The 11,972-nt window shown below is 62.4% G+C and overlaps 2 protein-coding genes across 2 annotated transcripts in view; one reads left to right on the forward strand and one right to left on the reverse strand.

The window, feature by feature from the left end:
* Positions 1 to 276, forward strand: part of CUNH17orf49 (chromosome unknown C17orf49 homolog) — a 1,570-nt gene extending 1,294 nt beyond the window's left edge. The window contains exon 6 of the mRNA XM_015813170.1: positions 180 to 276. Within this exon, the coding sequence (XP_015668656.1) occupies positions 180 to 276 (97 nt within the window). The remainder of the gene's footprint in view (positions 1 to 179) is intronic.
* Positions 277 to 5,781: 5,505 nt separating this feature from the next.
* On the reverse strand, positions 5,782 to 10,102 carry ACHE (acetylcholinesterase (Cartwright blood group)). Its single transcript, XM_015813171.1, has 3 exons — positions 8,562 to 10,102; positions 7,732 to 7,898; positions 5,782 to 5,828 (listed from the first exon to the last, which is right to left on the reverse strand). Exons 1-3 carry the CDS (start codon positions 10,100 to 10,102, stop codon positions 5,782 to 5,784), a joined length of 1,755 nt encoding a protein of 584 aa, XP_015668657.1.
* Positions 10,103 to 11,972: the final 1,870 nt, after the last annotated feature.

Below are 11,972 nucleotides of genomic sequence, written 5' to 3' on the forward strand. Positions count from 1 at the left end.
CGGGTTCTGCTCCCCCCCCCGGCTTCTGCCCCCCCTTCCCGGGCAGGGCCTGGGGCGGGCGGGCGGTGGCGCCCCTCCCCGTGTCGCCAGAGGCGCCTGTGCCTCTTCTTGTCCTGGAGCCCAATAAAGGTTGCTGCGTCTCTGGCTTGGCTCTCCTTGGTGCGTTTGTTGCGGCCCAGGCGGGTGGGGGTGCCCTCCCTGACCTCGCCGCAGGGCCCCCCTCACTGCAGCAGCACAAGGAACACTGGCCACGAGCAGCAGCAGTGCCAGTATTGAGGTGCTGCTAGAGCTGGGCTGGCAGAGCGGGTGGGGGGGTGGCCCCAAGGGGAGTCCTCCCTCGCCGCCGTGTTCCTGGGGGGGGGGGCGTGGGAGCCTCTGCCTGGCTGCGGGTCGAAGGCATCCTGGCCGCTCGCATTAGCACCACAAAATGGGTTGTGGATTCCTGATTGCCAACAAACCATGTTGTGCTGCTGCTGCGTACGCCAGCATCAGTGGCTTGGAGAGGTTTTTGTGTGGGGGGGGGCAGCTTGACCCTTGCAGCAAGAAGCAGCCTCCCACCTGCCCTTCTGACCCCCTTCCTTGCATTTGTTTTCCCAATCGAGAGATTTCCCAGCAGTCCTCAGGGGGGAGAAGAGGGGCTGCCTCTTACGCAATTTTTCCCAGAATCTGTCACCTAAGGTGGGGAGACCCTTGCTTCCCTTCCACTGGCCCTGAGCTCGAGGGATATGGGACGGAGGGGGGTCACGAGGGCAGGCGGGGGTGGGGGTGGACACCAGGACCAGTCGGCCAACAGTGGGGATGCCCAAGCGGGCCAGAAGCATCCCCCCTTCCCCAGAGGAGTGAGGCGGCCCACTTTCTGCTGAACAGAAAATGGAGAGGAGTGACAACGCCCAAGCTGGCTGGACTGACACCCTCCTCCCCCCCCAGCACAGCACAGCGTTGGGTCCTCCTTCCCCGGCAAGCCTGCAGTTGCGCAGTCCAGGGAGCAGACTGCGGCCTGGTGCCCCCTCGCCCAGGGCTTTGCCCCCAAACACAGAGGGTGACGAAGCGTCCCACATTTTGCAGAAGCGGTCAAGTCAGCAGCCAAGACCTGTTCACCCACCCACCCACCCACCCACCAGACGTCTGGTCCAGGAGAGGACAGCTCGGCTGCTCCTGATGGGTGGGGCTCGCCTGCCTGCACAATTGCCACGTACGTGGCGGAAGGGGACCACTTTGCCTCCCTCCCCACCCGCCCACCCGCCAGAGGCATGCTCTGTTCTGCCAGTGCAAGCGCAGGCCCCCCCCAGGTGAGATTTGCAGCCATGGGCCCCCCTCGGATGTAAACAGAAGCGGCTGGTTCTCTGCTGTGGGGCCTGTCCCAGGGGAGGAGCCCCCCACTGGGATCAGGGAAGGAAGAGCAGCAGGACCTTTTCTGGTCTGGGACCACTTGGGGGGGGAGAAAAACAGTGGGGGGGCAGCTAGCCCACAGTCTGCTGTCACATTATTTGGGAGGAAGCTTTTGGACACACCTGGAGTTTTTGGTTAAATGAGGGCAGGTATCATTCAGCCCCCAAAACAGGAGGGGCCGATCGGACTCTTCTAGGCCATGGCAAAAATCTGGGCCTCCTCTGCTATCTTGCATTTTACCCTCCGAAGTCGCCCCTCAGCCCCCCCCCCCATGTCCCTGGCCTCTTGGATGGGGGTGCAGGAAACGCAGGGGAACACTTCTGCCATTGGGTGGGGGAACCCTGCTGCCCCCCGCCTTGAACTGGGGGCGACTGCATCAGTTGCCGCAAGGTTTGGGGGGACCTTGGAGGGGCTGACAGGCTTAGAAGGAAGATCTGGAAACGGGGTGGGGTGGGGTGGGGCGGAGGGGGCACTGATTTTCTAGGTGGTAGAACAAAGGGCACCCCCAAATCAAGAGATTAGTTCTGAGGAGGGAGACCAGTTTAGGCCAAATCTTTGGGACAAACCCTATAAACTGGGTGGGCTGAGGAGGGGCCCTAACGGTCAGTTTATTTTTATTTTTGAGCACCGCACTCGATAGCGGGGAGAAAGGCTGAAGTCTCCATTGTTCTGGGGCCTGACCCCCCCCCTGATCCTCTAGCAGCCCCCATTTCAAACCTGGGGGCTCTTTGGCAGGGTGGGAGCTCCCTCGACCCCCTCATTCGGCAGCCCCCATGCCTCCCTGCCCCACCTACCCCCTGGAAACGTGTACCTCTCTTGCACGGAGGGGCTTCTTCTTGGAGCGGGGCCAGGTGGCTGGGGGACACGCCTTCCCTGGGGTTGTGGGGTGGCAAGGGGAACTCGGGCGGGGGGCCGCCAGCTTCCCTCCCCAAAATCCAGCCTGGCTTTCTTTTGGCCCCCTTTTCACTCTGGGTGAGATTAGGCTGTTTTTGTAAGGCTGCTTCCACCCACGTCTTTTCCACCCCGGTTGACTCCCTCTGGTACGTAGGGGGAACATTATGGCAATTTGGGGGCTCCTGCAAGGGGCCGTGCCCCCCATTTTCTACCTAGGGCCTGCTAGCCCTTCCCGTACAGTCAGAGTGCCATTTTGGGCACCGAGCGGAGAGCCCTGCCTGCCTCTGGCCTAGCACCCACTTCGGAGCCGAAGCCATGCCACCCCCAACCCTGTACACCTCCCCCCCCCAGCTTACCTGCTCTGCAGACCCTTGCCCCCTCCAGATGATCAGGGATCGTGTTTTCCAGAAGTCTTAAGTTTAGCTCTTTAAAAAGCATTTTGCAGCCACGGCAAGCCAAGAGTGGGCTGAGCCCTTTTGCCACCCGATCTTGGCGTTCGGCTCTCTCTGGATCCACGGGCGGCCGGTCCCCCACCCCAAAAAAGGGAGCCTTTGTCCCTCTTCCTGCTCCAACTAGGGAAGTTGGGGAGCTCCTTCCAGTTCGCCCCAAATATTTGCCACCGTTTTCCTGGGATTCCAGAATTGTAAAAAAATAAGGAAAACCAGAGGGTGCCCCCGCTTCCCCCCCCCCAGAGCCGCCAGCCCCTTCCGTGCTACGATTGGGGAAGGCAACGAGAAAGGGAGAAAGGAAAAAAAACAGGGCATCTGAGAAAAGCCTGGTCCTTTTTCCCCCTACGCAACTTTCTACACTTGAATAAACCCCTTTGGGGTGGTGGAAAAAATCTGCAAAAAATTCGGAGGGGAGGCCAGGCCCCCCCCTGGGCGTGTGTGAAATTTGGAGCGGATCCAGAGAGCCGTTACCCAGCAAAAAAAATAGCTTTTGAACGGCTCTCTCTCCCGCCAGCTTTAACGTCCCCAGCTGACTTTGTCGCGGTGCCAACTTGTGCGACTGGCTTGGCAGCCCCCCAGCGTTTCAAACAGTCACTTTGTCTCTGTGAGCAGCAGCGCCCAGAAGCCCCGGCCGGTGCAGGGCTCACCCGTGGCCCTGGACCCCCACGGCCCCCACCCCCAGTCCCCGTCTGGGGAGGGCGCTGGATGGCTCTTTTCTTAACACACAAGGCCGCGGTGGTGTTGAAACATGTGGGGTGTGAGTGTGTTTGTGTGCCTGAGCGCGCTCCCGTGTGCTAGCTCCCCTCACGAATCTGCTGGTGTGAAATCAGAGCCTGGTTTACCAGCTGCCCTGCAGCAGCAACAGCAGCAGCTCCAGCTCCCGGTGCCTGACCTGTCCGGCCACACAAACTGCTGGGACAGGCCTCCCCATGGAAGGGAGCCCCCCCCACTGATCCCCTCCCCACACAAGGAGCCCCATTCCTGACCCTCCCCCCATTTCTCACCCTGGCCTGGCCTTCTCCCAGCAGCAGGCAGAAGTCAGAGGGTAGCAACCCTGCCTTGACCCCAGGGCCCCGTGCGAGCCCCAATTTGCAATGGCAGCCACGGAGGGACCTTCCACGTGGGGGCAGGCAGAGGCCCACGGGAAAGAGGGTCCCACCACCTTTCCTTTTCCCTCAGACTCATAGGTTCAGGGGCTCTGCGGAAAGGATGGAGGGGGGGAGAGAAGAGCAGCAAAGCCCAATATTGTGGTGGGGACAAAAGGGGGAGCTGAGCCCGAGTTGCTGGGTGACCCCTATCTGCACAACTCACAGGAAACCCCCCACCTCCCTCACCCCCAAGGCAGGGTTCTGGAAGTGCCTGTCCGGGGCCTCCCCTGCCGCTCCTCCTCCCCTGCAGCCCAGCCCCTGGACCCCCCCTCCCCCCACCATGGGTGTACAGAGAAGGGATCTGGTGCTTGTCCTTCACGTATGTTTAATGCAGAGATGCCAAAGGGGGGGGGGACTTTGGCTTTCCCAAGAGACATGTACAAAACACATATCAAAGAAAAATAATCCTACAAATTGCCTCCCCCCCCCCAACTGCAACTCTCTTAAAGGGCTCCTCAATGAGCCCTTTTCCTCTGGACCCTCCCAAGAAAGGAAGGGGGCCCGGGGGGGGGGGCTCCACCAGGACAGGGACTTTCCAGGGACTTCCTCCTTCCCCGCAGGAGGCCCTCCCCGTGACCTGCCTCTGGCACAGACTGGCAGAGGGGGCGGTGCTTCCCCCCCCCCGCCAGGCCAGATCTGGCCCCCGGCCCCCACTTGGGCGGCAGTGGTGGGTGAGCACTGCCCAACCGAGTTTTTGAAGCAGGAAGCCCACTCACTGCCCTCCGGCCAAGGGCGGGGGGGGCGCTTGGGGACGCCCGCTACAAGGAGCTTCCTGGGAGTCCCGGACTCCCGTCCCCGTAAGGAGCAGCCACCGAGGGGAGAGCGAGCGAGGCACCCCGCTGCCCCCCCCCCGGGCAGGAAGCTTGGCTCGTGTTTTGGCAGAACCCCGGACCCCCCCCCCTCCCCTATGTCGCTCAACTCTTCCAGCTCCGCGCTGGCGCCCGTCCTTTCTCCCGGGTCTCTCCCCTGCCCCTTTTTGCGGGAGGCTGCGGGTGTTTATGGACGGGGAGCACGCTAAGCCCCCCCCCGGCCCCCAACCTTGGTCGGTCCAGCTTTGCAGACGCCAAGACCTCGGGGTCCCCGGAGAACGGGGCAGAGAGCGAGAGAAGGGGTACACCTGCCCCACTCATCCTCCCCACGGAGGGTTCCGGGCGGGGCTCCTGCCTTGAGGCCGGCTGAGGGCACAGGACCAGCTCCAGCTCCGATCCAGCATCCCCGGGAGCGCAAGAGGGCTTCGGCGCAGCCAGGCCGTCCCGGGGGGGCAGAGGGCCCTGCAGCTCCTCCGGAGGAGACGGAAGGGGAGTTGCTCCCCCTTTCGGCTCCGGAGAAAAAGAGACGCCGTCGGAGCCCCGAGGACTTTGCGCTTCATCTGCGGCCGCTTCGTGCGCCCCCTCCCCCTCCCCCCAGCCCGGGCTTAGAGCAGAATTCCTAGCAAGCCCGGGGGGGGGGAGAGAGCCGGTCACCCGCCTCCCCAGCCCTCCCCCGGTCGCGCAAGGAACCGCACGTGGCGAAGGATGCGCCGGCCCCTCCCCCCCTCCCTCCCCCCCCCAGAAAGGAGCACGCCGCCGCCCCAGGCCGGGTAGCGCCCCCCCCGCGGAACGTGGGAGGCCTCTGGAGAGCCCCGGGCCCCGCAGCCCACGTTCCGCCGCGGGAGGAGGGGGAGGAGCGCCCCCTATCGCTCTCCGCCCGTGGCCCCGAGCCTCGGCGGCAGGGTCTCCTCTGCGGTCCGCCCGCCCCGCCCCTCCCCTGCCCTCCCCTCCGCCCAGCCAGGCAGAGACCAGCGCTCGGGATCCAGAACTTTATTGGGGTCAAACACAGGGGAGAGCTCCGCGCGCGGCGGCCAGGCATGCGGGAGGCGGCCGGGTCCCGAGGCCCGGAGTCCGGGGGAGGGAGGCCTGCGGTTAGCCCCGGGCGGGAGGGCGTCTGGGATCGGCGGGTGGGGGGTCGACTGGAAGAAGGCAGAAGGGAGGAGGTCGCCTGTGGCAGCATCTGCTGCAGCTCCGCTTCTATATACAGTTCAAATATAGATATAATTATTATTATATATATATATATAGCTATATATTTACCACATTTCCTCTTTACATAAATACTGTATACAAATCCCTGCTGAGTGGGCAGGCTCAGGGCACAGGGTGGGGAGGGCTTGTGGGCCGGTGGGAGGGGCGACCGGACTGGGGGTGGCCTTCCCCAAGGAGCAGTAGGTCAACTTGATGCTGGGGGGTGGGTGGGTGGGATTGGCGCTGGCGCTGGACTCCTCCGGGAGCTTCTGGACCAAGAGGCAAACCGGCTNAGGGGTTAAGGGAAGGCCATCCAGTGAGGGGGGGTCTCTGCAGGGGGCAGGCTGGGGGGGGGAAGTGTCAGAGCACCTGTTTTCTCTGGGGGAGGGCTGGTTCTTGGCAATGGGGCGACCTGGGAGGGGGGCTCCTGGCTTGACTGTCCTTGTGATCCTGGGAAGGAGCCCTGAAAGGGCACTGGGGGGGGGTCCCTGCTCCGAGTGCCGGGGGCAGGATGGACTTCTCCAGCCGGGACAGCCTGTCTTGGCAAAGGAGGGGCTGCCAGGGGAGGCTCTGGAGAGAGGCACTAGGGAGGGAGGGGCATTTCACTTTTGGGAGAGGAGATGGGGAGGGGGGCAGGTTGGGCCTGGGAGCTAAGAGACTCCGCCCTTGTTTTGCAAAGCACTTTGGGGAGCAGTGGAGCCCCAGAGAATTGGGGGGGAAGGGCTCAGGAAGGGGCAGAGGGCACTAGGAGAATTCAGCCTCCTGAATCCCCCTCCTCTTTTTGCTCTCTGCCAGCAGCCCCCTTCCTGACCAGGAGCAACACAGGAGGCCTGGGGCGGTTTCCTCCCTCCCCCACCCAGCTGGGAAAGGGCTTTGCCGGTCGTTTCCCAGCCAGGAGGGAGCAATTGGAGCCAGGAGGGAGCAATTGGCGGACGCAGTTGCCAGTTCAGCAGAGGCCCGGCCCGAAGCGTCTGGGGCCGTCTTGCCATGGGCCCCATAACCGTGAAGCTCGGGGTTGGGAGGGCTGAAGGGCACCCGGTTCGCTCGCCAGAGGGTCCGGGAGATGCCCTCAAAAACGCCCTGGCAACTGAGGCCGCTCCCTGCTGGGACCGATGCAGCTGGCAGGGGGCAGCCTCTCCCTTCCTCTGCTCTGGAGCTGGGAATCCAGCCCCTCCCCCACGGCCCATCCGCCCGCTCCTTGTCCCAGCCAAGCAGCAGCGCAGGTATCCCCCCCCTTGGCCCCCTGGGGAGGGAGGGAGGGGATCCAGTACCTGCTGAAACCTTGCCACCCTCAGGAGCCGAAGGAACATAGCCAAGCGCGTGGGTGGGCTTGGGTGCTGATTCTGCACCCCCACTTTGTCCTCTCCATCCCACCTCCCTCGCTGCCCGATGTGCCCCCTCCAGGCCCCAGCCTGGCTCTGAGACGGAGGTGAAAGAACCATCCGGAGCAAGGAAGGCAGGCCCTCCCCGCTGCCCAGGAGCTGCCCCCTGCCTCCTGGGCCTGCTTGTCTGGGCCAGTCCTGGCTTGTAGATCCCCATGCCGGCCGCCTCCAGGAGCACTGGCTAAATCCGGAAAGCCAGATCTCCGGGGCATCGGACGTTGCAGGGAAAGCTCCGTAAAGGCAGACTGATCTTGCTCAGGGGGAGGGGGAGGGCTCTTCAGCTGTTCTGGGATCCAGGACCCCCTCCCTGCTCTCTCCGCAGCCCCCCCCCCCCAGGATTCCTGGCACAAGTGCCCTGCCCGGCATCCCCAGGAGCGCAAGAGGGCGCTTCGGCGCAGCCAGGCCGTCCCAGCCCTGTTTCCAGCCCCCCCCATTATTGCACCCCTCCCTCCACCACCCCAGGGCTCACCTGTCACGTTCAGCAGTTTGGGGAGGAAGTGGTTCCAGAAAGCGCAGATCTGGGTACGCAGGCTGCGGTGGGTGGCCAGCGGCTGGGTGTTGAGCCGGACGTACTGCTGCTGGGAGGCGGTGTAGGTGGGCCAGGCACCGTCCTCCTCGGCGGGGTCAGTGGGGCTCCTGTGTCGAGACAGAAAGGGGACCTGCTGTTTCAGACAGGCCTCCCGGCTACCCCGGCCTCCTGCAACCTGTGGGCAGTGGGAACACACACACACACCCCGTTCATGCTTTGCCTTTCCTACTTTCCCACCTCCCGGCCTGTCCCTTCTCCCCAGGCAAGTTGCTGCCGAGGGTCTCTCATTTCCAAATGCACCCAGAGACACTTCCCCAGCCTGCCCCCATTTCTGTCTCCAATTTAGGACCAGATGTCCGATATAAGGTCTCCTGCCTGAGCAGGGGGTTGGACTAGAAGACCTCCAAGGTCCCTTCCAATGCTGTTATTCTGTATTCATGCAGATCTGTGGGGACAAGCCTTCCAGTGAGGTCTCATTTTAAAAGCATATTTTAAAAGTCCCTTTTTCTGGTCTGGCTGCTAAAGTTAGCCTGGCAATGGAGTGAACTGGCACCCGATCTGACATCATTTAAGTTTGAAGCCTAAAGATCTGCACAAAAGTTTTCTTGCCGCGAACGTTCATTTTACTGTTACAAACAGCTGTTTCCTGCATTCCTGGTCCTGCTTCCCTCCACGTCCTCGCAGTTTCTGTCTCCTCCCCCTTCCTTGACCAGTGGCACACTCTGCAGTGCCAGGGCCCGCTGGCCGCTTCCCCCGCCCATCCCAGTTACCCTGTCCGGGCGAAGTTGACCCAGTAGCGCATCATCCTGCGGCTCAGCTCCTTCTCCTGGGCCGTGTAGTTCAGGCTGTCGTTGAGGGGCAGTCCAAAGACAAACTCAATCTCGTAGCCGTGGGGGACCCCCATCCACAGAGGCCAGATGAGGTTGGAGGCCCGGTGGTCAAACAGATAGGCGTACACCTTGTTGCCACGCTCTGCATAGCGAGTGGCAAAGTGCACGACTGGGCAGATGATGTTGTGGTCCCCAACGATGTCATCCATGGCCTCCCGGTTCTTCTCCCGGTTGTCCTCATCCTGCCAGTCGGTGTACTGCAGCACGACGGCCTCGGTGGCGATGTCGTTGGCGTGTGGCACGCCCATCCGCACCCCCTCCAGGAAGTCCTCCCGGCTGATGAGGCTGTCATTGTCCTTGCTGAAGCCGGGCACCCCGTAGATCAGGAAGTAGGAGCCCTCGTCCTTCACCACCCCTAGCAGCACCTGGGTCTCCTTGAAGTTGCCCGTGCCAAGCATGGCCTCGGGGGTGTCTGGAAAGAAGTCCCCGTCAATGACCGGCACAAAGGGGAAGCGGAAGGTGCTCTTGTAGGGCAGGACGGACCACTCCTCGTCAATCAGCTGCTGGGGAGTTTTAGAGCGCAAGCAACTGACCAGCTCGGAGTCGTTGGTGAAGTGGCAGCCCACTTGCTTCCCCAGGAGGGTCGCACGGCGCCGACTCTCTGCGGGAGTGACGGTGGCCCATGGCGCATTGGGTGCCCCGCTCTGCAGAATGGCCCGCTGGAAGAGGGCACGGCTCTGGGAGGAAAGCAGGTGCATGCCCACTGAGGCGGCCCCGGCACTCTCCCCAAAAATGGTGACCGCTTTGGGATTGCCCCCGAAGTGCTGGATGTTGTTCTGGATCCACTGCAAGGCCAAGCGCTGGTCCAGCAGCCCCATGTTTCCTGGTGCCTCCTGACTCCCCAGGAGACCCAGGAAGCCGAAGGCCCCCACGCGGTAGCTGAGGGAGACCAGGATGACGTTCTGTGTGTAGGTCAGAAAGCGGCCATCGTAGACGTCCAGGGATGCAGAGCCGCTGTAGAAGCCCCCTCCGTAGATCCAGACCAGGACGGAGACGTTCTTCGGGCGTGGGGAGGGCACCCAGATGTTGAGGTAAAGGCAGTCTTCGCTCATTTCCCGGTTGGGGTTCCACATCTCCGTGCCGGCGAATCCCGGGTAGCTGTTGTCCACCATCTGGTAGCAGGCGTGCTGGTAGGAAGTGGCGTCGAGGACGTGCTGCCAGGGCTTGACGGGCTCAGGGCGCAGGAAGCGCAGGCGACCCACGGGGGGCTCCGCAAAGGGGATGCCCAGGAAGGCCGAGACGTGGCCGTTGAGAACCGGCGTCCGCAGTCCACGCACCCAGCCCGTCTGGGTGGCCACTTTGAGCTCATCTGTCTGGCCGGGCAAGACCGCTAGGGAGGAAGGGATGCAAAGGAGGAGCAGGAGGGGCTGGAGCCACCACGGCTGTGGCGCAGGCATCTGGCCAGACCGGCAGGAGGGCATCTGTGGGGGAGGGGGCAGAGTGAGAAAAGCACCTCCCCAGCCTGGCCCTCTGTGCCACCCGATAAAGAACCCTCCGTCGCCTATCAGCTGGGCCCAAGCCGGCAGCTCAGTTCACCCAGGCAGATAGCAGCGGCTGTGGGAGGAGCCAGGAGCGGCCGCCCCCCCCGCCTCCCCCGAAGAGGATCTGACTGTTAAGGGGGAGGCCCTGACCCAGGCTGCTGAGAGCATCGCACGGCTGCTTTACCAAAACGAAAACTAAAGGTTCCCCCCCCGCAGGGTGCTCACTGGTGGGCCTGGTTCATGGGCCCCTGCCCACCCATCCCCAGCCTTTCGTGTGTGTGTGGGGGGGGGGGCGCTTAATGTTTTTTTTCTTCTTTTTGTCCTTGAGCAGGGAGGGGTGATAAGCCAGCCCACTTTATTCAGCCTTACCAATCTCCTGCATTGATAAACCATTTATTATTCGTATGTTGAAGTCTTGTTATCCAGCACGTAGGAAAAGGGGCCTTTTTTTTCTATTGGTTGGGAGCTGAATCGCTTTGTTTAGCAGAAACGGCACCGACTTTCAGGAGGAGCCCCTGCCACCTGCTCAGGGATGCCTGGGCACTGAGGGGGTGCCTGGGCGGAGCCTGGCGCTTCGTACGTGTCACCGTGCCTACGGGAGATGTATGGGGGATGCGGCTCTCAGTGCCTGGTTTGTAGTGTTGTGCGTTCCCACAATTGGCTCCTGGCAAGGAAGGCTATTCAGAATTGCATGGAAGGGGCTCCCCTCCACGACGGAGGGGGCCCATTTGGACACTTGCTTCCGAGTAACCCATTTCTTGGCAAGGGAACGTTTTCCTTCCCCCCTCCCCGGTGAGGCTCCTTGGGCCCACGTGCCAGGGGAAAGGACCCGAGCTTTCCGGGGGCAACGGAGGGGGGGGCGTGTCTTGTGCTAAAATAGACCAGGTATTCACTACCTGTATCTAAGCACACCTGTGTCTTTCTATCCTCAGAAAGCCTTTCATCTGGTCCGTCTCCAACCGGGTTAACTGTGCTCCTTGGTGGCTCTTGGGGCACAGACCCCCAACTGACTGGATTGGAGGCCCCCATTTGGGTCAAAGGATGCTCCCTCCCCCCTTGTGTCCCATGAGCCTCTGCTTCCCTGGCAGGGCAGGGCAAGGCTCTGCTGCCTCCCTGGCCCCCTTCTCTTTTGCCAGCAGGCTGCACAGGGCGTGGCTTGGACCCTGCCCCCATGGGGGGGGGCTTTGGGGTGCTGCCAGGCCTTGGTTGTGGCAATGGAGGGGCTCACCTTTCATCTGCTCAGCCTTTTGGGTCGGTGGACTGGCTGGGCAGGCTCTGCCCCCTCAGAGGGGCATGTGTGAGCAGTCTGCTTTAATCCAAGGTTGCTTCAGAAGGGCATCCCTGCACACACACACACACCCCCAACCCTTCACCCTGGGCTCAGGCCGCCCCCTCCCAGAAGAGGTCTTGGTTTCTCATGGATTTTGGGAGGGAGAGAAGGAAGGAGGGAAGGAAGGAAGGAAGGAAGGAAGGAAGGAGGGAGGGAGGGAGGGAGGGAGGGAGGGAGGGAAGAAAAGGAAGGAAGGAAGGAAGGTAAGAAGGAAGTTATTTCTTGGATCCCACGAGAATAAAGCAGGGTTTCTGCAGTCCTTCTGGAGTCAAGCCTACCGTGAATGGCTGAGAGTCTGTCCGTAGTTTGGAGACGGGCGGCTGCTGCTGCAGGGGGTCCCCTCTGCGTGTTCCTCCACAGGCCTCTCCCTGGAGGTCCTCTGTAGCCAGACTGCTGGAAAACGGGCATTTAAACCGATTGGCGTCTCACCGAGGAGGGCATCCCAAAGGGCGCTTGCAAAGACTCCTCCACACCAGTTGA

The sequence above is a fragment of the Protobothrops mucrosquamatus genome, unplaced genomic scaffold, assembly GCF_001527695.2.
Source record: "Protobothrops mucrosquamatus isolate PMUCROS unplaced genomic scaffold, P.Mucros_1.0 scaffold141, whole genome shotgun sequence".
In the NCBI taxonomy this organism is placed as follows: domain Eukaryota; kingdom Metazoa; phylum Chordata; class Lepidosauria; order Squamata; family Viperidae; genus Protobothrops; species Protobothrops mucrosquamatus.

Coding starts and splice junctions, on each gene's coding strand:
- ACHE (XM_015813171.1), bottom strand. CDS start 10,102: ATGCCCTCCTGCCGGTCTGGCCAGATGCCTGCGCCACAGCCGTGGTGG. Junction 7,899..8,561: donor GTCAACTTCGCCCGGACAGG/GTAACTGGGATG, acceptor GTCTCGACACAG/GAGCCCCACTGACCCCGCCG. Junction 5,829..7,731: donor CAAACTGCTGAACGTGACAG/GTGAGCCCTGGG, acceptor GCCTTCTTCCAG/TCGACCCCCCACCCGCCGAT.